This window comes from Ambystoma mexicanum, chromosome 6p (assembly GCF_040938575.1).
Source record: "Ambystoma mexicanum isolate Mex_15411 chromosome 6p, UKY_AmexF1_1, whole genome shotgun sequence".
Taxonomy (NCBI): domain Eukaryota; kingdom Metazoa; phylum Chordata; class Amphibia; order Caudata; family Ambystomatidae; genus Ambystoma; species Ambystoma mexicanum.
The window spans coordinates 282559834-282583248 of NC_090935.1; the positions used below are offsets into that span (position 1 = coordinate 282559834).

A 23415-nucleotide genomic window follows, 5' to 3' on the forward strand; every position below is an offset into this window, starting at 1 on the left:
TGTTGAGCGTTCTGGGTTGAGGCACACACTCTTCATCCTGCGGATATGGACCCACTGCCTATCATTGGAATCCATGGGAACATTAGAGCTTTCAGTCTATCCAATGCGTGCTGAGAAGACAGTCTTACGAGCAAGGGGCACAGCATCAGCAAGGGGCACAGCATCGACGAGTTGCTGGAGGAGGTGCACACAAGGGAGGAAAGTAAGGGGTGACACTACTCAGTAACATTCTTGCCAAATGGGCTTTACATGCCAACATGCGACACGCAATTTCTAGGAAACTACTTGCTGACAGCACTCCCTTGAATTTTATTAACATACAGTATTGTTAAGTCGGGAAAACAGGCAAGTTAAACCACCTCTCCTCTACACTGCAAAGCAGACCCATTGACCAGCAACGCCAATGCGCACTTGCCTTCACACAGAGGTGATGTCTTCTGAGAGGCAAATACTGTCACATAGCAGGAGAGGAGAGTGAGGGTGAGGGTGCAGGGCAGGGGCTCACAATGTACACTCTGTTTACAGCTCACTCCTTCCCCAGCCTGTTCCTCTTGAAAACCAGAGGAGCTGGCGAGAGAGTGACCTTGCTGGGAGTCATGGGTTTGGACCCGTTTGGACCAGGGAGGAGCAGGGAGAGCAGGAAAGGCTTCAAATAATGTTCCTTTCCACTTTTCTAACTAAAGCAAAGAAAGATGTCAGTCTCACTTCTCATTCAACACACCGCTAAAGCCATGGCTGCAGTTTTACTCCCCCTTTAAGAAAATCTGGTGCATCAAAGATACCTGGCACTCACCACTACATTGCTACTACTGCTATTCCTCCCCACCCTTCTTCCCATGGGAATGATTGAACTATTTCAATTTAAATTGGAAAGTCAGAGGAACCAGCAAACTTCCTCATCCGCACTGTGTAGGATTTAAGCATTAGTCTGTGAGGTAATTCACTCACTACAAAAGTCCCTAATTCCTTCGCCGTTACGAACATTCAAAGTCTGGTCCTCTTTCAAAGCCTCTTGTGGATGACAACATATTCATAGATGCTTAGATTGTCTTAGAGTTAAACCTGAGCTAGCACCACAGCACACTTCCAATGAATAGGAGTGCAATGATTTACAACTATTTGCATTATAGCGGAGCACATTTATTATTCAATGATATGATATGATTGGATATTAAGTGCGTTATAAATAACCTGCGGTTCCTAAGTGCGGACCGCAGGAATCGAAACTGTGTTGCTCCGTGTCGTCTTGCTTCCAAGGCGAGCACGTTGCCTCTAGGCTATCCTCCTGAGACAATGAGAAGCTGTCCCTGGGGGCATTCCTAAGAAAACTGAATATTTCAACATCTTCAGCAAACGGTCAATGATCATTCTCTTAACTTTCTGACACTCCCTGATGTTGGTCATTTGCTTTAGCGCTGCGATTCCCTTTGGGGTCGTTCATTTTATTTCCAATCATGTGAAAGCACAAACCTTAAATTGTACATTTACATCAAGTACAAAATAATGCTTTTTCTGGGGTATTTGCTGGCCGACCTGCTTTTAGAAAATAGGCAGATTTTCTTACCACCATAAAGATTGCTTTCTCTGCCAAAGATCACCTTGGAAACACGAGTATTTCATTTAGAAACAGCCAATGAATGTTTGTCACCTGCCCCAAAAGGAGTTTTGCTGAACACTTATGAAATGTGTTTTTTCTTCAGAATGCGTATGAACCACCCTCGATAGATCAGTTGGATGCACCCTGTGTGTGGTTGATCAATATCTGCTCATGTGCACATTTTTTTACTTTTTATTTATAGGGAGTTCATCACGTGTCACGTTGCTAGGGAGCCACTTATTTTCACATCCCCCTACGCACCCATGTCACACCACCTGCATTTCAATTTGTTCAGGTTATGCACACATACATGAAAACATTATGCCTTCCATTTGAGAGCTGCTAGTCCAGTCCTGGTTTTAACTTTGTATTCTGGGACTTTTAGTCCTGGAGTTCTAATGGGAAACTCCAGAATTACTAGAAAGTCAAACCAGGACTGGCTTAGCTTCTCCAAAATTGAATGGATAAGGGTGATATGTATGTGCTGCTCATTTAGGACAACTTTCAGAACTCACCTTGTTCGATAACTCTTGGTAATGTCCCACCATGTCTAGGCCTCGATCTCTCCAGGTTGTGACCTTTATTAATGTGTCACATTTACATAGAATTGTGAAGATTAGCCATGCGTCACATTTAGGTAGAATTGTGAAGATTAGCTAGGGGAAGGGTATGTGCCACAGGCAATCAAAACAGAAGGGTTAGGATAGGGTACTGCGACTAACCAACCCTACTAAAAAAAAAAAAAAAAAAAAAAAAAATAATCCTTATGCATACTCCTCTCAAGCTATTAAACACAACCATACCTCTACAGCACAACAAATCGCACGCACTTCATTACACCACAACAACGAGAAAAAAAACACATAGCCTCGCCCAACCGACATGGAGTAGGCCAACGGAAAAACACCTACACTCAGCGAATTCTGTAAACTGAACTGAAGCGGCCAACAGCACATCACAGCTCTCTTGCGCTTTTCTCCTGCTCGGTCCTACTAACTTATCCCTCCCTGCTTGCTTTACAGATCCTCCAGAGCAACACCTGCAAATCATCCACAGAGAGAGAGAGAGAGAGAGAAAGAGGGAGAGAGAGTCTCTCTCTCCCTCACATACCTCCATTGACAAGCTACCACGATCATAAAATTCTTTTAGAGAGCCATTAAAGTTCCCTAAACAGTCCTAAAAATCAAAGATAGGAAATAAAGACTTTCACTTTAAGGAAACAAAGTTGCAACATCTCACAATCACTGATGAGCAGGGAAACACTTCTTTCTTCAGCACCGATGCAGTGGAAAACATTTGCTGATCGTAAAGTCACATACAAATTTACACTCAGGAAATGGGAAATGTGCTCATGTTGCCCGCACAAGGAAGACATTAAACTATTCTCCTGGCCCTATAGTGTCACAGGGCTTATAAGATTACTACTTTACCCATGAGGAAGGAAGCACAAACACCAAAAATAGCTTCAAATGGTTACGAGAGGGCTCTGACTCCACAGTCACAAGCTAGGATAGCACAGGGACACTGGGTATAACGGGTATTGGCCGTGGGAGGAGTGGACTGCACAAATGTCCACGGTCTCTCCAAAATCAAGTTGGCATCAGGGCTTAATGGAACCCAGGCCAACCCCCTTGCAACTAACATGACCAGCAGCACATGGTCAATCATAAATACAGCAGAGCCAGCACTACACAGGCACAATCCATGTGTCTAGGCACCACCCCTGAGGCAGAGAGACCAGACTATAAAAGTCAACCAGCTCAGTTGGGCAGTTTGGGGTATTGAGAAGGATCTGGAAGATGGTGTTTTCAGGAAGTATAAAAGCAACTGTTTTTTTAGAGGAAAACTGAAGGAGAGTTGGAGGAAGAGTATTGAGGGAATTTATGAGGAGGGGATACCATCTGGAGGAGAGTGGGGGGTTGGAAGAAGGGTATTGAGGGGATTGGATGAGGGCCATCAAGTGTAAAGGAGGCAAGGAGCAAATAACCTTTACCATCTTGGGAGGACAACAGATGAGCGCTAGATGGGATATAATCCCACTAAGAGGGCGGTAAGAGGACAGTAGACCCCCACAGATATCGAGAGCAAACCTGTTCAGTGCAGGGCAGACTTCAGAGGGTCAGGAAGGTTACGTTAGGGGCCATCAGGGCCCTACAATCTGGGAAGTTGTCAGGCAAGAATAGAGACACGAAACGTGTTCCCCAAACCTTAGGAGAGCATTACACTGTGGAATAGGATTCAACAGTACCTTGGAATTTTGGAGAAGACTTTCAGACTACTGCATGGCTGGGATGTGTGGGCCTAGGAGTACCTGTGCCCTGGGCACAGAGCAGAGGGCTTGGAAACCCTGTAAACCTGAAACCCAAAGAAAATGAAAGGGGGAATGTATTGAATTGTGGAATTGGGACAGTGAGGCCAAGTCAAGAACCTTATAAGACCTTTCCTTTTTAAAAAAAATTAAGCCTTTAATTAAAATACAAACTTTTGCTTTTCTTTGTGTTCCCTGAGCATATGCCAAGAGATGCCACCATGCAGATTCCCATTCTATTCAGTCTCTTGGGGCTTTCAGGGATCCCATATAAGCCAATACAAATCTCTGCATACACTTTCACATCTCTTGGCTTTATGTCACTCCATCCACTGCATTACACCTGGAAATGATCCAATGTAAGCCCTCTGATTGCTTACCAAATATCACTTCTAGAAATACTCTAAGCTTTTGTGACCTTTGGGCTAGATCCCCCCCCCCATACAGAGATTCCCACCAAATATCGGCATTCAAACCACATCCGCCTTCTAAAAGTCTGGTTTGTTATGACCTTAACTCTTTACAGAATAATATCAGATGTTGTAATGACTCCTCATGTTATCAACGAAACAGACACCTGTTGTCCCTTGTGGTGCCATACTTGAACAGGTTTCTTTTTGTTCTCAAAATTTTCAACCTAAATCTCAGAATTAGATCTGTGTTTCGGGTCAGATGATTTTTTCTGGTATTCCGGGATGATGTCAGGCAGTCCTGTTAATATTTCTGAAAGAGTGTATGTCTGACACAGATAGTCTTGCTTCGGTTTCTGTTCAGTCAGCACACATGAGGAGGGTCTTTATCCTCTTCGGATTGCCACAAAGAGTTTGGACAGCCGTGTTGAGAGACGTCAAGATTTCCGTACATTTATTTCTCCAGAGCGACAGGGGACAGAATGTTGTTCCTTCACCCTCAGTTTTGATGATGCTGTACTGGGGTGGACGAGGAGGGGCCACCATTTACGGAAAATGGTCACTGATTTGCAGGTAATTCGGCAGGGCAGTGAATAGATGCTGAATTTGTGCCTGATAACCATTGGCACGGATTTCAGCAATCTAAGCACTCTCTACCAGAAAATTCCTTACCAGAAAATCCCTTCGATTATTTCCCATGTTTCCCATGGCAGTCCCAATCCCGCTTCACCAGCATAAGTCATGGTAAGCACCACTTTCTGGTTGTAAATATGTACGATTGGTTGTAGTGAGCATTTACCAAACTTTCTCCCTATTACCATACATGGCTTGAGCAGTAAATTGGGTGATTTTCATTCTCGCATTTTAAATCCAGAGCTTTTCCCCAACATTTGAGCGAATTATTATGCCCAGATATTTTGTTAACATTATTTTCTTAGTACCTAAACACCATCTGAACGATGTTCTTGTTTTTACATGCAAGTTTTGAATTTCTAGAATTTTAGATTTATCAATGTTAACTTTTTGTTCATTTTGTTATACGTAGGTCTGGAGTCCATCCAATTTTCGCTGTAGATCTAAGGGCGTTCTACCCAGTAATACCAAGTCACCCACCAAGCAACCATTTATCCTGGGGAGCAGGATCTACTAGGCTCAGGTACATCTTTCATATTCATGACATATAAGTTGTATAATATAGATGCAAGGGGGCACCCCTGTTTAAGCCCCCTTCTAGTTGGTATTTTTCGCGTTAGGTTGCCTGCTTGACCTAACCTGACCTGCAGCGATGTTCCTGTATGAAGATTTACGATTGCTACTAGTAGATCTACAGGACAGCCTTTTTGTTGCATTTTTTATCACAGAATATCCCAATCGACTATCGTATGCCGACTCCATGTCGATGCAGACCAAGAAAAGAGTTTCATTCTCTTTTAGCGTGTTCATTTTCAGTAGATTTATTAAGAAATGACCGAGTCCACAGTCCACTTTTTCTACAAAGCCAGATTTTCTGGGGTCAAAATTGCCAATATTCGATATCCACTGTTTCAAGCGTTTTAAGTAGAATGCCTGCATATACTTTCCCCAGTAAGTCCAACAGTGAGATTGGGCGTAAGTTTGCTGGCTTCGCTCCATCTCCCTTCTTAAATATTGTCACAACTACCACCCTTTTTCACGAGGCAGGGATTGATGTTAAGCCGATTAATTCTGTTGAACAGGTAAAAAAAAAAATCCATCCATAGGGCTGATGCTGCCATTAACATGGCGCTTATCTTGCCGTCGGGGCCTGGTGCCCTTGAGAGCTTACTTTCGATATGATGTGCATTATTTCTTTCCTATCGAAATCTATGGACCAAGGTTTGGTATCTTGATTTTCTCCAATTCAATGTTTGCTAGATTTGTTTCGCCATAGATCAGCTCAAGTGCTCTACCCATTGAGATTCCTGAATTGGGTTTAGCAGTGATGTTCCGTTATTGTTTTCTTTGTCCTTCAAGAGACGCCAAAAAACAAACGAGTATTTTGGATGTTTATGGCCATCAGCATATGTTCAGAATCTCTTTCATGTAGAGAGGCTCTATGGTGCTTAACCTAATTGCGATGTTGTTTGCGGGCCCAATTATTCCCTGTTCTGGTAATGAGTGGCTTGTGATCTAATGACCCATGGTCTTTTGCCAGTTTCTTTTTTCTGCAATTTCTTGGTCGAAGATATGCTTTCTCTTGAACTTAACCTTGCCTTTTCCAAGTTGTGTTTCTCTTAAGGCGAATAGGCACGATTCATAGTCAACACCCTGTTCGGGAGACAGATGCCATTTGCTCAGGGCTGTTGCTAATGCAGGGCGCAATATTGAGTCAATACGCAATCTGTTCGCTCGTTGTGAAGGCAGATCTTGCATGTCCTGAATTTCCCATCACTATTTGCATGGTCCTTTTCATTTGGCTTTAGGCAGGTAAGAATTAATGGGCTATGGTCGCTGTGCGTAGATGGCAGGACCTTTAATGAGGTCACTGTGCAAAAAGTTGGTCCATCAACAAAGAAATAATCAAGTGCAGCACTGGCTCAAGTGGAGAAGCAAGTTTTAGCTCCTGTCAAGTCCCCCTTCACATGCCCATTAACCATTTGAAGGTCCCTGTTCTTAGATTCTTCTAGCCATTTTCTGGTGCGAGTGGACCACAGTTTTGAGCCAATACTTTTCGTCCTTCTTCGAGACCCCCAATCAATCACCGTTCAAGTCCGTACATACAAATATCCGTGGGTCTTTAAGTTCTGCTCTGAAGTAATCTATCCATTTCATTACTAATTGTATGAAAGACTTTCCTTCTCTGGGGTTGGAATTCCAGTTGAGGTTAATGATGAATTGGATTCCCTCCTTGAGGTTCGGGGATTAGTTCAATTTTATTTGGACGATCTTGATCAGCGCTGAGGAATTGATCACTCAACATTTTACCTGCCGTTCTATTGTTTATAAACATGAGTAATCCTGACGATGGTTGTCCTCTTTTTTCTTTCAATGCTTTGTTTAAATATCTAGTGAATCCATCTAGGATCAGTGTTTCTCCAAACCAGGATTCTTGTAGGCATAGTACATCCAAGCATGTCAATTTTGGATCCAGATATTGGAACAGATGAGTAAAGCCTTGGGTGTTCACGATCCTATTCTCAACCTTCCGTTACAATTATCACTTTCAATCTATTCTTTTGAAGATTGGGCTAAGGTCATTGCTGGCCAATCCCAAGAGTTCTCCATTCCCAATCTCATTTCCTGGCAATTTGTTTTTATTTTGTCTGATGATGATTTGGCTAGTGGTCTACCGATGATCACAATTTGCAATGCTTCCAGCCCATGGAGAACTATTGTGGAGGTTCTATCTGGTTTATCGGACGATTCCTCGTCGTTTGAGTCAGGTTGTTTATGTTCTCTTCTCTATCTTGTTATGGGGTCGTTTTTCCTCCATGTCTGTGCCTTTGTAGCTTGAGGGCAAGATTTCAGATCAAATCCTAGTGCCCCAAGTTCGTCAATTGCTGTTTTCATTAGGGTTATTATTGCTCGAGTTGTGACATGTAGGCAGACCTTATCGTTCTTCATTTCTTATAAAGCGCTACACACCAATAGGTCTCAGAGTGCTGAAATAAGAGAAGACATTATCCCACAGAGTGGTACTTCGTGACACCAATCAAAACCGATCCTCTCATTACACCCGAACAATGTTTAATCTGGGACCCACTATCAAATCTACACCACAAAAAATTACATCCATGGATGAAACAGTGCCATCACAGAATCATCTTGGAACAGCCCGATCAAACCTCAAGAACACATTTGCCTAATATGAAAGTATGGTTTATGAAGAAAGAAGTCTCCTTGAATGTAAAACACACTGCAAGAGAAAACCTTCTCTTAAGAAAACCTAGGAAAACAACTTGGCACTTCACAAACACATATGACACATTATACAGAACTATCACTCACCATATTTCGGTGAAAAGTGTTGCATCAGTGTTACAAAAAGAAGGTTTCACACTGCCAGGTCTAATGCTGGCATCAATTCAGACCATGTTCCACCAAACCACACGCAAAGAGGAAATTAACACACAATACACTGGAAAATTCGGTTACAAAAGCAGCTGTAAAAAAAAAAAGTAAAGATAAACAAGAGAAAAGAACCATACAAATGTTAAGGCAGTTACCACCTACGAAAGTACATAGCGGACTACAAAAGGGAACCAAAGAAGCCTTGAAACAATAGATGCAGAACAAAATAAATTGTGCAATAAATAATTGCTGCAACATTCCCACGCTACAACATATACAAATGATGGGTAGCCAAGATAAAACTTCAAACAAAAACAAATGCAGCCAAACATGCTAATGTTCAAATACACCCTTCTAGGGTGACCTGCATATGCACCTCAGAGTGCCTGCGTTTAAAAAAGCAAAGTCGCCCTGAGGTTGCAACGAGACAGCGAGATACAATAAAGGTTGATGCTGAGATTTTTCTGTGTAATTAGATTGATATACACTCATACAAATATAGAAATACAAAATAAAAGACATACCCCAACCTGTATATTCCAGCTATATCTGTACTTGCACCTGCCCTTGGCAAAGGACAGACTTGCCTATGCACCCCTGCCAATCCAATAAGCACTCACTCCATTCAAAAACTGCAGACAGGCATACCCACGGCAAAAAATAACCTGCACATACACAATCAGCCTTAAAATTAAAGTTTCTGCACCCACTAGCAGCACCACAATGCTCAGTCAAACAGCTCAGAAATCCACAGTACATCACTAAACAATCTAACAAAACACACTCTCATACACAATACTCAGAACCAAGCAGGCAGGCAGGTGACAAGAAATATGTAAAGCCAGTGTTGGTGAGCCAGAGCCATAGGCCTCTAGGAAGTGAATACTAAGAAGTAGGAGTCCAGTGAAGAGGTGTCCAATGGCATTATGCCAACTGAGACAGACAAACAGAAAATGTATGGACGTCACTTTAAATATGAACAAAAGAAAATGGAGAAAAATCATTAAGATTTCGAATGCACATATCAGGCTTGTACACCTATCCAAGGTGGGCATCCCCCTCCCAGGTTGTGCCCCTTCCATACCGGCATTCTAGTGGCACAAGGCTGATATATGGAGGATCGTGTTACCACCGATCTCACAAAGGTACCAGACTGACAAATACTGACGCAGGACTGCACCTACCATGACTGGCACTATTCCATCCCTTCCTGCATTTCTTCAGTTCCCTCACCGCTGCCATGCAAAGCTTGAATGGCAGGGGCCAGGGGAACTAAAGACATCTGCAATGTGTGGGGGTGGAACACATCGGAAATGCATGACTCTAGAAGAAGCTACACCAGCAGCTACAGATAAGGAGTTCTAGAAAGGAAAGGATTCACCTGTATTGTTTTTCAACTGCTTCATTTGATCTCTGTCTAAAGTGATCACAAGATCATGAAAGCTCACAAATAAGTGCCTTTAATTAATGTTTCAACGTGATTTCTTTTGAATAAACACCATTTGCGACTCTGCCTGCTACTGATGAACACGGATAGCAGCTTCCTCGACTATATACAAACAGCACCTCATAATCATTTGAAACGTATTAAATACCTCATCTTCAGAGACGGACAGCGCTCTAAATCGAAGCTCCTTCTTACAGGAACCCGGCTCTGAACAGAATGAAGTATGTAAAGTGCACCAACTACATTCCTGGATCCAATTCTGGGCTTACACTGGCCGCATACCTCATTAGCAATGGGGGTGATGCATCTATTAAAAAAGCACACCCTCCCAGTCAGGGTGAATTCATAAACCTTTCCCTGGAGAGCCAGTGAAAACCAAGCATTGGCAATGCCAACAGTTTGGGCTTTTGTGTAGGCATGGGAAAGGCACTTGTCTGACACAGCAATAGCGGTATTGTCTGGCCATTGATGGTAGCAGCTGCAAAATGGTGAAAGTTCCTGGGCATCTAATAGAAGTGCCTGGCAAATGCCCAATACTTCTACACAAGCCAAAATTGTTTGCTTTGTCAATGCTCGTTTTTAACTGGACTTCAGTGAATGACACGCAGTGTGATTATGAATCGATTGGCTAAAGCCAGATCTGGTAGACATTTGTATTACACCAGTATTGTCTCATTAACTCTCAGAAGACGGCTTTGAAAACACACTGGCAGGTACTCTTGAGTGCAAAGTTTGATTGTAAGACTTGAATAAAGCAAGCTCAAAGAGTTCCCATGACGAGGTGTTTTTGGGTGGGGACGGGCAGGGACTGCGTGGGAATGGCCAGAGGGATTAGCATGGTGATGGACAGTCAATGGATGGGCAAATAACCAAACAACATTTACAAGCGGTGTGTCCCTCCTCATATGCCATTCCTCCCTAACTGCACTCTAATTCAATAGTTTCAGCTTATAGGTGTCACAAGTGACACTGAATAGCCCAAACTAATGAGGACATTTATAATACAATAGCTAAAGCCGGTGATATGATATGATATGGTATTTGTAACGCGCCTATACACAAGTGTTTCAAGGCGCGACGAGGCAGGGAGGGAGGGAAACAAGGGGAAGACAGACAAACGATCCTACTAGGCCAGGTGTCATTCAGATCGCGCAAGTGCAGAGGTAAGGGGAAAAGGAGAAAGTGCAGGGGGAGGAGGTGGGGGGGAAAGTGCAGTACAAGGTAAGTAGCGTAAAAAAAAAATAATAATAATAAATAAAAAGGGCCAGCTGGTGGCAAGTGCGAGGTAAGTGCAGAGCAAGTGCTGGGAAGGGGGCTGTAGGGATACAGTGACAGTCCCACAGTGCAGGGGGAGCCAGGGAGGCAGTGCAGGTGGAGAGTGGCTGGGCCCTGGACCGAGGTCGCTGAGAGTGGCCCAGATGCAGGTTTAGTGCAGAATTCAGTGGGGAGTTAAGCAGGTTTAGCAGGGGAGAGGGAGAGAGAAGGCAGAAGCGAAGAGGAAGGTTTTGAGGTGCTTCCGGAACCGGAGATGGTTCTCCTCAAGTTTCAGGGAGGCAGGAAGGCTGTTCCAGAGGGAGGCCACTGCTGCGGAGAGAGATCTACCCACAGCTCGTTGCTTCGAGAAGCGGCTGACCATGAGGGAGTTGGAGACGGATGAGCGAAGGGCTCGTGAAGGAAGATATTTAGGAAGAGAGAGTTGAAGGTATTTAGGCCCCAGGCCCCAGAAGGCCTTGTGGACAATGCAGAGGGTTTTGAACTTAATCCTCGCAGCCACTGGGAGCCAATGAAGAGATTTCAGTCCTGGAGAGATACGGTCCCTGGGCTTGAGGCCAAGGACAAGTCTCGCAGTTCTGTTCTGGATAAGTTGCAGAGGGCGGAGAGTAGAGGCAGGCAGATTAAGATAGAGGCTGTTACAGTAGTCCAGCCTTGAGAGAACCAGGGCTCCATGGGTACATCATAGGATCTTAAAGGGTAAAAGAGCTGATTTTCTTTTTTGCATTTCTACACTTTACAACCTCTTTATAACCCTTTAACACCCTCCCGCCAAGTGAGGGTCATGTAAATGGTGCATTGTGGTTATTAAGCTTCCACGTCCTCAAAGCAGAGATGGCGCCCAGAATCCCCTAAAATGCAGCGCCCCAGAGAAGCAAACTGACAACTTAACACCTGCAATGGCACCTCCAAAACATATGGAATGGTACGATTCTCATGCTGAAATATAGACAGGATACCCATCGGGCTGTCCAATCGCCACATAGCAGTGAATATCCTCACACAAAGAACCCTCAAAGACATGCCTTCGAGGAGAAATCAGCATCCCCATTTACACCATCCTCGATTTTAGAACACCCGTAAGGCATTTCTGGAGGAGATTTACAAAGACGTACTAAGAGGGATAGACAACTCCTACAAACACACAAACACCCAAACATCCAATCTTGCACTTCAATAATATAAAAAGTCAAAGATTATAAAAAGGAGATACAGTAGCCATATTGAATTCTACATGTGACTCTGTAAAATTCTAAATTAGAGTACACAGAATAATGTCTCCAGAATGATCTACTTGTTCATCCGATTCCTACTAGCACCTGGGCGGAGGGGGCGCAGCCAATCAGTTTCCTTGGTTCATGGGCTGACACTCCCGAGCTCAGCCTGTGTTCCATGGAACCGATTGGCTGCTTCCCCGACCCCTGATCTGCCATCTTTCCATCCCCCTTTTTTATTTGACTAATGCCAACCCCCTCACTAGCCCCACTTACCTGATTGTGGCGCGGGCTTCGCCCGCCTCTTGCTTTAGCAGCAACCATAGAAACGATAATGGGGCTCCCCAGAGTGTTTTCATTCAATGAACGTGATGGCGCGTGCATCACGTTCTTTGAATGAAAACACTCATTTTGTTTTAATACCCTGGGTTACTGCAGGGTGCTAATAGTGCTAGTAACCCATTCCATGGACTATGCTGGGGGTAACATCGCAGTGCCCTCATTAAATGTCCTTGCTTCGCTCAGGCCTTTAACTGGAGTTGCCAGGCAGTTGCCCCCTGCCCCCTGGTATAGCCCGTAGAACGGGTTACTAACGCTATATTCTGAACTTCAAAATCATCATCTGTCAGTGGAGAGAGTGCCAAACTCAGTGACAAACAGTGCCCAGTTCACAAGGGGTGATGGTGAGTGTATCACTGGAGGAATCTCCTTAATTGGGTGATTCGGTTACAAGCCTGCCATACAAATTTCAGATTTTAAAGCATCTGCAGTTATAGGCCAAGGGGCTCCCTTCACAGTTCTGAGATGAATGAGCCCGAGATGATCAGGAATCTAAAAACCAGTGGTCGAAATGTACGAAAAGAAGTAGTGGAACTATGTTCCCTGATGGCCTGCACCCAATCCCCACAAACCCCATCACCTCGTCCCCTCCCACACATAATACACACCCCCAAACACTTGCACCTGCTGTTTAACGGAACGTTCAGTGCATTGCACGGACAGTGCAAGTTTCAACTTCTTCCTACACTTTCATTTTAAAACAAAACTATTCTGGAACGGTTTCTTCTTAAAATAAAAGTATAGGAGCTGTAAAAGGTAATTTAGAAAAGTACAGGGCTGTAAAAGGCAATTTAAAAAAGTACAGGAGCACCGCTCCCGACCACTCCCGCTTCCGTCGACCACTGCTAAGAACCCAATACCATATAGTGGACATTATAACAGGGCCTCTGACTAGCAATCAGGCTTCTATGGCCTTTGCAACAATAAAAACACGAAATCCAATCCTATCAGACCACTGTCAATAGAAATGCCCACTTACTACAGATCCTAATGCTTGCCAATCTACATAGAACCTCCCTAGGGTCATAATACAACAGTGAGCAGCACTGGCGCCTACTGGGAAGAAAGTTACAATGCCGACGCCACAGCTATCCAGTCAGCTGGCCCCTGGGATCAGGTCATTGCAAGGTAAGAAGCGGGAGCGGTTAACCCTCAATGCTATAACTCTACAACTTAGGGGAAAATACACAGAACATCAAACACAAATATGATGCACATAGCCCCAGTTTAATCAAGGGGTAAATAAGCCATTAGACTTGGGTTGCCCACACACATTCAAGAATCAAGTTGGTAATTGTGGGGTTCTTGTTTTGAGATATTTGTTAAATGGACCTGAATGGGTGTGCACTCAACTAAATACCCTTTGTCTGAATGCCAGCAAGACATGGATCCACCTAATCGGCACACCTTCACCATCCTTTCCCCTCACTCTCTGGCCGGCCTCGCTTGGCCATCCTCCTACCCCCATCTGCGAGGATAAGAGCCTTGGGGTCATCCTGGACTCCACACTTTCCTTTTCCGCCCACATCTCTGATGTCCCGAAAAAGTCAAACTTCCTACTGCACCTCCTCAGCGGTACTCTGCCTTTCCTCTCCGTCCCCAGAAGCTCATGGTCTCCCAATCTCTGGTTCTCTCTAGGTTGGACTGTTGTAACAGCCTCTTTCTAAATCTACCTGCCTCTACTCTCTGCCCTCTGCAACTAATCCAGAACAGGACTGTGAGACTTGTCCGTGGCCTCAAACCCTGGGATCGTATCTGCAGCTCTGAAATCTCTTCATTGGCTCCCAGTGGATGCAAGTATTCAATTCAAAACCCTGTGCATTGTCCACAAGGCTTTCTGGGGCATGGGTCCAAAATACTTTCAGCTATCCCTCTGCAAATACCTCCCGTCTCGAGATCTTCCCTCCTCTACCTCCAACTCCCTCATGGTCAGTCGTTTTTCAAAGAAACGAGCTGGGGGTAGATCTGCCTTCGGCTGGGGCCTCCCTCTGGATCAGCCTCCCTGCCACTCTAAAACTGAGGAGAACCATCTCTGGTTACGGAAGCACCTCAAGACCTTCCTCTTTGCTTCAGCCTTCGCTCCCCCTCTCCCCTGCTGATCTGTTCTCTTGGCACTGTGCACCTGGCCACCCTCATGTCCTCTGGGCCCAGGTACCTACTCACCCTGCCACCCTCCCGCACTGCCTCCGGGCCACTCCTTGCACTGGGTCTGTATCTGTACCCATACAGCCCCCCTTTTTTTCTTCCTGCACTCAGACCTACCCTGTCTGCTGCCTTAAACCCAGCACTTGCCAATTGCTGACTGCACTACCACTGTTTGTTGCCTTTATTATTTATCATTATTCATCTGTTTTGCCTTTGCTCCGCACTCTCCACTTCTCCCGCCCTTCCATGCACATTTCCCCTCCCCGCTCCCATGCACTTGTGCATTCTCAATGTCACTGGGCCTAGTAAGATCGTTGTTTTGTTTTCCCCTGTTCCCCTCCCTTGCCCTGTCGAGCTCTGAAACACTTGAGTACGACCGCGATAGAAATAAAATATCAATACCCTCCATCCACCATCTGTAAGACATCACTCTCCACCTAGAGCGTCTGCTCAATACTGCAACACAGTGTGAGTCCAGATTGACACAATTAAGGAAGATCGGCACCATCAACATGTGGCTGAAGTTCACATGCTGCCACCTGCTCAAGGATCTTTAACGAAAGGCGGGGAGGGGAACCTTTGACAAGAATATGTCCAGATACAAATTTCTTGGGGAAAATGCCCTGCTCGCAAAAAGGAATCTTACAATTCTAATCAAGATAATGATGGCATTTTCTAGATCTTTAATAGCCGAAGTGGGTTTCGTTTTTGGCAACATACAAGGTTTCCTTCAATAAAAGGATGCCTTAATCATCAGCATGACGGTCATGAATAGGATGCAATTGCTATGTTTTCCGTAACTAGAAACACTGTACAGGCGTGTTATAAATGCCATATCATATCTTGCAATCAAAATATGCAAGGGCAATAGATATGAGCTTGATTTAAGACTATTATCAAATACTGTTTACATTTGTAGATATTTGGGTAGATTGAAGATTTTAAGACCCACAGAGAGGACTAACACAATAGTGCAAGAGTTTAAACCAGGCAGTTGGTCGATTCCAGCACCCTCACTGGATAATGGAAATGATAAGTCGCTTAACTGGGTATCTTCAGTTTTCTTAATGTCTGTAATGGATTTCAATACTCGAAATGAAGTGACCGTCTCCCGTCTCCCAATTTCTCCAGTCGCCTAATGGTCTTTTGCTTATTAAAGTTTGATCTTAAACAATGGGCTGACTTATTTGCTTTTAGTCAATGCTTTTCTACAAGTACATGCTTAGTAACACATATAGTGAGTTGTTATTGGTGAGATATGAATCATCCATTGACATATGTGCACCATAGTATTTGCAAAAAAAGCCAGCCCCACATTAACAGCATCTGCAAGTTGATACTTAGAAGACTGGAGGGTTTCTTGCCTCCTGTTCTTTCATTTGTCCAAAATAAGTAGAACAGAAGTTAAACAGGCCAGCTCAAGAGCCAATAAGTAAACAAGTAGAAGAAATTATAGGATCCAAAATGTTCCCTTTCAAAAAGTATAAAGTTCTTGAGCTGCTCCAAATTCAAAATTTACAACAGTCTATTATAAGGTTTCATTTCTAGGTATAATCAATTCACCATTATAGGTCTAAGATACGGTAGACGTCATTACAAAATATGATAAACGAGGAAAGAATGAATGATTATAACATGGAATTATATGGCCTGTGAATCTGAAACATGATCTGGCCTGAAACTCATCATACTTCTGACTCGTTACATTAAAGAGCATTTTAACCTAGTTCAATCCATCACCGACTACCCACACATTTTCTGTGAACTCATCAACATGGAAAAAGACTACAGTCTTCTCGGCCCTCAATAATAAATGATAACCAAGTTTACGTAATCAAATCTGCACTCTAGTGGCCATCTATTATAGGTCACTAATATATCTATGGGAGTGGGCAGAAACAGAAGAGGTACTAACACAGCCACTCAATAGGCCTCTACTTCCTGATTTGGATTCCTTTCCAGCTTTAAGGCCATGGGTCTAGTGTGGAAGGTGACCAGCCAAGACATTACTAGTTCTGTGCTTTTGGGCAGCGATCGTCTCCCACTCAGGGTGAGTAGAGCAATATGGCTCATTCTCACTCACCTACCAACATTTACCCACTGATTAAACCCAAACTGCACAATACGAACTCTGTATATAGCAGAGTTCCTCATCCAGCTCCAACATTTCGAGAAGCACATTTGGCCATTTGTTACTTGGTCTTAATAGACATGGCCAGGCAGTCCTTATACTTAGGTTAAGACCTGTGCAGGCACTATGAACTTTAGAGAGCATGTGAAAGTGCGTGGCAGGTGCCGCACCAAGGTTTCCAACGCAGGCTTTTGAAATCCATTCCGTATTTAGACCGAGCCGGCCTTCGCCTGCTTCAGAAAGGCTTAAAAAAAACATTGCTGTTTTCCTATTAACTGTCCATCGGCTTATTGGTTCGAAGTCCATTGCTACTCCTGAACACCTTTTTTCCACAACAGTAAACATCTCTGCCTGATGCTGGCTGGTTCACCCTTAGCCCAAATAATTCTAAACTATTGTGATGAAAACGTCAAGCATAAAAGAAAGTAATCTCAAATTACTGTACTTGGGCTGGTGACTTCTGGGACGGAACAGTTTACCGGAAAACACTTTGTGATGATTTAGTGATCGAAAATGTAAAAGATAAAAGGCCCAGGTAATGGGATGCAATAATCCTGAAAATATAGTCCATGACAACTGAACAAAGAAGAAGTTGGATCGCAAACTAACGTGTTGGGTGCACCTTACTTTGCGATCCAATTTATTCTTTGTTCAGTTGTCATGGACAATATTTGAGTAGACGACAGTGTATGGAATGTATTATATAGATTGAGTTAACATTGGTAATGAGTGCAGATTTGTTCAATTGTCATTACCAGTGAAAAGTACACAAAACATGCATTTCCCCGTGTAGATATAACTTTGGTGAAAACGGATGGTGCTACAATGCAGTACCTTGAGATGAGGGATTAAACTGTTCCGATCTATAGAGTGAGATTTAGTTTCAAATACCTGTATCGTCCGTTTCTGCGCCTCATGCTTTTTCTGAAGTTCTTCGGCCGGCCGATGGTAGTTTTCGTACAGTTTACGTGAGGCACTTCTTAAGGCCTGGGCTCCTGCTTCTCTAGTGGCCTCTAACTGGGGAGCAACATTGGTATACAGGTGAGACAGCGCACACTTTATGGAATGAAGATAATATTTGCAACAACAAAAGCAGTTGTATTCTTGGATTTACAGGCTATAAAGCCACTTTCCAAAATTAAGAGAAACACAAAGCTCAACACAAATATATACATATATTAAGATCGGTAATCACCTAAAACAGTCAAGGAAACATTGAGCTTCAGTAATCCGGTCCCAACAACTAGTCCTCATGGGGCGATCAGGAGGAGGAGGGCGTACAATAACTATGAAGGCCACTAGAAATTGAAAGTCAGAGCACCAACCAAGAGGAATAGAGTTGCAGGATAAAGTAATATGTACATTCCTCAAGCATTACAAATAATAAACTAAGGCAAAAATGGCACCAAACATACAGAACCAACAATAATCTCACACTTGACAAATGTCATGCTTAATAAATCAGCAGCATATTTATACAAATGCATTGGTAAACTTTGGTGCTAAAATGCGAGAAGGGGTGGGGAATTTGGTGATTGAATGATTGGCGAGGGTAAGATGGAAGGTAAACCAAGGATACGTGGGCACCTGTAGCTCATTGCAATTGTGCAAAAAGATACATAGTATAGGCATTTTATTATACAAAATTACAGCACAAACTACTTTAATATGTTTTCATATTTTTAGATCTAATTTCCAAATAAGATACAGTTCTTCCATAATTCCCAGCATAAATACACACCAGCTGAGTCAGCTAGCATTGGTTTATGTGGAAGGAACCATTAGAGGGTTGGTGTGTACCACGGGGGTAGGCAAGTGGTATTGTCTATGTCTTGAATGAATCTGTAAAGCAATTCCCTCCAAATCTGGGGAAACTACAGTTAGGAAGTTCATTGTCAATGTAACTGAGTAAATGCGTCATAACTGTTTTATCAGTTCGAGGCTTGCATGAGCAACTTCTGTGAATGTGAAATGCACAGAGTGGTGGGAATAGAAGTGAAGGTGGATTTTTTCAGGCATTGCAAAATCACTATGTTATGAGAACGCAAGGTGACTGACGGCATAGTAGATTTCTTGAAACTAAGGGATAGCAAACCTAAGGGGACAAGACGAGACTAAGGTTCTTTGAATGTAGGCCAACTATAAGCAGACAGCAGTTCTGAGAATGGGGGCGTTGGAGTTTTGCCATTAGAGACAATGCACACTTTTGGAACTACAGGTTCCTTGCAGTTCTATGAATGAAGGCGCATCTGAATTGCCAGAATGCAGAAACAGACGTCTGGCTCTGTAGAGACAGAGTGCGTCTTATAGGCAGATAACTACCTCCAACAGAAGAGTTCTAACAATACAGACACAGCTGACATCTGGCAAAACATAGCAATAGTATGGAAGAAAGTTCAGGGAAGGCCCCAAGAAACGACTTCTGGGTCGCATCCCAATTCTGGCAACGCAGGTAGTCTCATAATGCATCCAAATGGAACAGCTTTAGTAAAATGTCATCAAATGTGTTGGGTATCACATTTTGTGGAATAAAGGGGGGCGGGGGAGCAACATCAGTGCCGGGGCTGTTATAGTCCCAATAGGCAGGCTACGCAATGGTTGAACACCTCTCTACTCTAGTCCTGTTGAACAGGCAATCTATTCTTAGAATAAAGCGCAACTGCGGTGTAAAAATCCTGAGTAAGAACAAATCATTCCCTTCTGTTGAGAAATGTATTCATGAATATCGTCCGGTTTCAGACAAGTATAGCGAGGCTGCACCAATTTCCATTGGAAAATACTTACTCTGCTCCCTCAAGCCCCTACTTTGCCGACCCAGGGGGGTCCTGGGAGTCCCTCTGCCCGACATTAGTCCTGGTTACGAGAGACTTACCCAGTCTTTAGCTCACCATCTTTCACAGAGAAGAAATATCCCTAACATATCAGTCTTTGTTCTGCCCTGGGGCAGTCCAGCACCGAAATGTTAGGCAATTCTCCTCTGAACAACAGTACCAACAGCAACCCCAGACACGTGTTTCAATCTGGTTGGACCTCATCAGTAGGGTGGAGCTGTGCCTCTCTACGAATAGTGAGTAGGGGTCCACGTCTGGATTCCCCTAGTAACTTAGGGTGAGACCCAAAGTTACTTAAATATGCAAATTAACAAGGGGATCCTGGGAGTCCCTCTGCCAGACATTAGTCCTGGTTACGAGAGACTTACCCAGAGTCTTTAGCTCACTATCTTTCACAGAGAAGAACTATCCCAAACATATCAGTCTTTGTCCTACCCTGGGGCAGTCCAGCACCGAAATGCGAGGCAATTCTCCTCTGAACAAGAGTACCAATAGCAATCCCAGACACGTGTTTCAATCTGGTTGGACCTCATCAGTAGGGTGGAGCTGTGCCTCTCTACGAATAGTGAGCAAGGGGTCCACGTCTGGATTCCCCTAGTCGAACTGATATGTTTGGGATATTTCTTCTCTGTGAAAGAGTGAGCTAAAGACTCTGGGTAAGGCTCTTGTAATCAGGACTCATGTCTAGCAGAGTCTCCCAGGACCCCCCTTGTTATTTGCACATTTCAAGTAACTTTGGGTCTCACCTGTAAAGGACCAGAGGGGGGTGTCTGTACTTCTGCTCTCTATATGGTATTGGTACGTGGTTGAGCAATCAAGGCCTAGCTTCTCAGGAGGTGATGCAGGCTGGTTCTTAAGTACAGTGTAGTTCCCAAGCACCCACAAAGGAATGTCTGCGCACTATATTAATTAAAACAGTCTTTATATAATATTCAAGGTTATGTACAATATCACGATAACTCACTTTGTACTCAGTTATCTATAATGGCAAATATACAGTTCTACGTGGTACCACAATTGCTACTAGATCTCTTTAAAGTGCATTAACTGTACGGTTAAATGTCACACAAATCAGTTTGTAAAGGAAACCAACAATAGATAAGAGGAAAGCAGTTGGTTAGAACAATTGGCAGAATACTGGCCCCTACCATTAGACACCATTCTGTGGGGACATCCACCCACCTGGGAAACCTGTAGAATAAAGATATATCACAAGCCCAGTACATATATTGTTAACAAGAGCCTTTCCAATAGTTCTGCAACCCCAAAGTACCTGGCGTTGTAGCGTTCCTCGTCAGGGAATCGACAGCCCTTCTTGAGTGTCCTCCCTTTAAGGCAGGAGTCATGAGTCGTCGAACGTCCGACAGGGGTGAACTACGAAGGTCAAGTGGCAGCTTTTTTCCTAGCGGTGTTCGTCGATGGGGGAAGTGTAAACGTCATGCAAGGAAGAGGCGTGCAGGGTACATCGATGTCGATAGTTCTGGACCGCAAAGAGTTTGAAGAACTGTGGCCCAGCAAGGGCATCGAGTCGTCGGCGTCTGGTCTTTGGGTGGCGGGAAACCCACTGGCGGATGCTCCTCTGCGCGTCGACGGCCTGCCCTTCTCCAGTGGGATCAGACAGGCAATGATGCAGATGTTAGCGTCCTTGGTTCGAAAGTTCTTAGGCAACGGGAGCACGGCGGCTCCGGTCGGTGACGGCGGTCAGACAGTGGTGGACAGCAATCCGGGCGCTTCTCTTTGGGATTCCGCGGCAGTCCCCCTCTCCGTTTAGCAGCCTGTCGTAGGTCTGTCTACCAGGGAGTTTTGGCAAAGATCAGCTGGTGCACGATGGTTACTCATAGCTCAGGAAGAGGGTGACTTACCAGGTCCTCTCTGGGTCAGTCCTTGGAGACAGCAGCTTTCAGATTGGTGAAGGAGAGCAACAGCAATTCTTCTCTTCCAGCAGGGCTTCAAGGTCAATCGTCAGTTTCACTCCAGTTACTCTTCGTAGTTTGGACTTCAGCTCTGAACACTATTCCTAGCAGTGAGAGGTCCCCAGATATACTGTTGATCTCCCATTCATTCCGCTGGGTTACCCTCGAGCATCCAATCACTACGAAGGGCATTCAGCAGTCTTTCAGCCAATCAGGCGCACAGTGCATTCAGGCCATTCTTCTCCATCCAGACACTCATAACACAGAATATGGATTCGGACAAGTACCATGCCATTCAACACTACACACAGCATTCATGTCAGTTTTGGGCAGGGCTGTCTCAGTCATTTTGTCAAACACCAGAAACTAGACATCCACAACAAGAAGTGCATATTTGTCACACACTCCATTCACCAAGGTCCCACCGACAGATGTACCCACAACATACGGCCGTTGGGAAGGTTCCAGCCAGTCTGGTTGGCATTTCCCCCACACTACCATATATGGAACTTCCACTCAACAGCCAGTCAGGGGGAAGGGACAGAATCAGGGCTTCCCGGGACTTCGGGAAGATCAAGGTAACAGGCGATGGAAAGCAAGAGGCCACAGGGGCCATCTGGTCTCCATCTTGCCACCCCTCCCTCCACTACTCTGGCTCCTTTGCCATCTACCACCATGGCTCCCTTACCACCCCTCTCTGCGCTACTCTGCCTCCTATGCCAGCTTTGGCTCTCCTGGCTCCCTTGCCTCCCTAGTTTGCTACTCCTCTGGCTCCCTTGCCTGATGCCCCTCTCCGGGCCACCTACACTCCCTTGGCCGCCACCTCTCTAGCACCTCTACCATCTACGTCTTCCTTGGTTCCTCTGCCTCCTCCTCCCAGGCTCCTCTGCCACTTCTGGTGGGGTGGTGGGGTGGTGGGGACCCTTGTCCCCTGTACTCCCCTCTTGCAAGTTTTTTTAAAAGTGGCAACCTGCTCCACAATGATACTCTTAACTGTTGCTCTGCTGGCAAACACTCCTCTGACATCTGCCACCCCCTTGAGGCCACACTTCTCCCTGTGGGCTACAAGATCCTCTCTGAGCCCTAGTCCAACAGGCCCAGAGGCGGAGTGGCCCGATCTTTCCTGAGTGGATGCCTGTCTCTATCTTTCCCACTCAAGCCTACTACTCCTTTGAATGCCTGGTTTGCAAGCTCCGTTTCTCCTGGCTCCTCTCTAAACCTAGTAACCTTCTACCGGCCCCCTGGCCAGGCCGCCTCCTTCCTCTCTGAATGGGCTGACCCAACTTCTCCCCTTTCTCTCCCAGCGTATCCTCCTCGGGGATCTCGGCATCCACCTGGACTCTCCCGACTCCTCAGGGCTTTTATGGAACCTTTGCGACTCTCTCACTTTCCATTCTAACCTCTGGTTCGACCCACACTGACGATCACACCTTGGATGCTCTCATCACCTCTGACATCCCTCGCTCTAACCCTCTCACTACTTCTCTCTCCTGTACTGATCACTTTCTTCTCACTTCGCACTTGAAGCTTCCTGTTCCCCTGACAATGGCCCATCCAGCGCTTCCACCTTCTGTTATGGTCATCCGACCCATGAAGAGAGTCAGTGGCACCCTTTGCCTCCACCTACTCCTGCGGCTGAATCCCATCCTGACACAGTGTAAAGACTGGAGGGGGTGTCTGTACTCCTGCTCTCTATATGGTAGAGGAGAGGAACAGAGGACCGCAGCCAAGATTCTCTATTGTTGGTAGCAATGGATGAGCAATAAGGGCTAGCTTCCC

General features: G+C 44.8%; 1 protein-coding gene across 4 annotated transcripts in view; it reads right to left on the minus strand.

The window, feature by feature from the left end:
• CCDC68 (coiled-coil domain containing 68) overlaps positions 1–23415 on the minus strand; it is a 459254-nt gene that overhangs the window by 218806 nt on the left and 217033 nt on the right. For all 4 annotated transcript variants that reach the window (XM_069627009.1, XM_069627008.1, XM_069627010.1 and 1 more), the window contains one exon: positions 17784–17909. In XM_069627009.1, coding sequence (XP_069483110.1) covers positions 17784–17909 — 126 coding nt within the window. The remainder of the gene's footprint in view (positions 1–17783; positions 17910–23415) is intronic.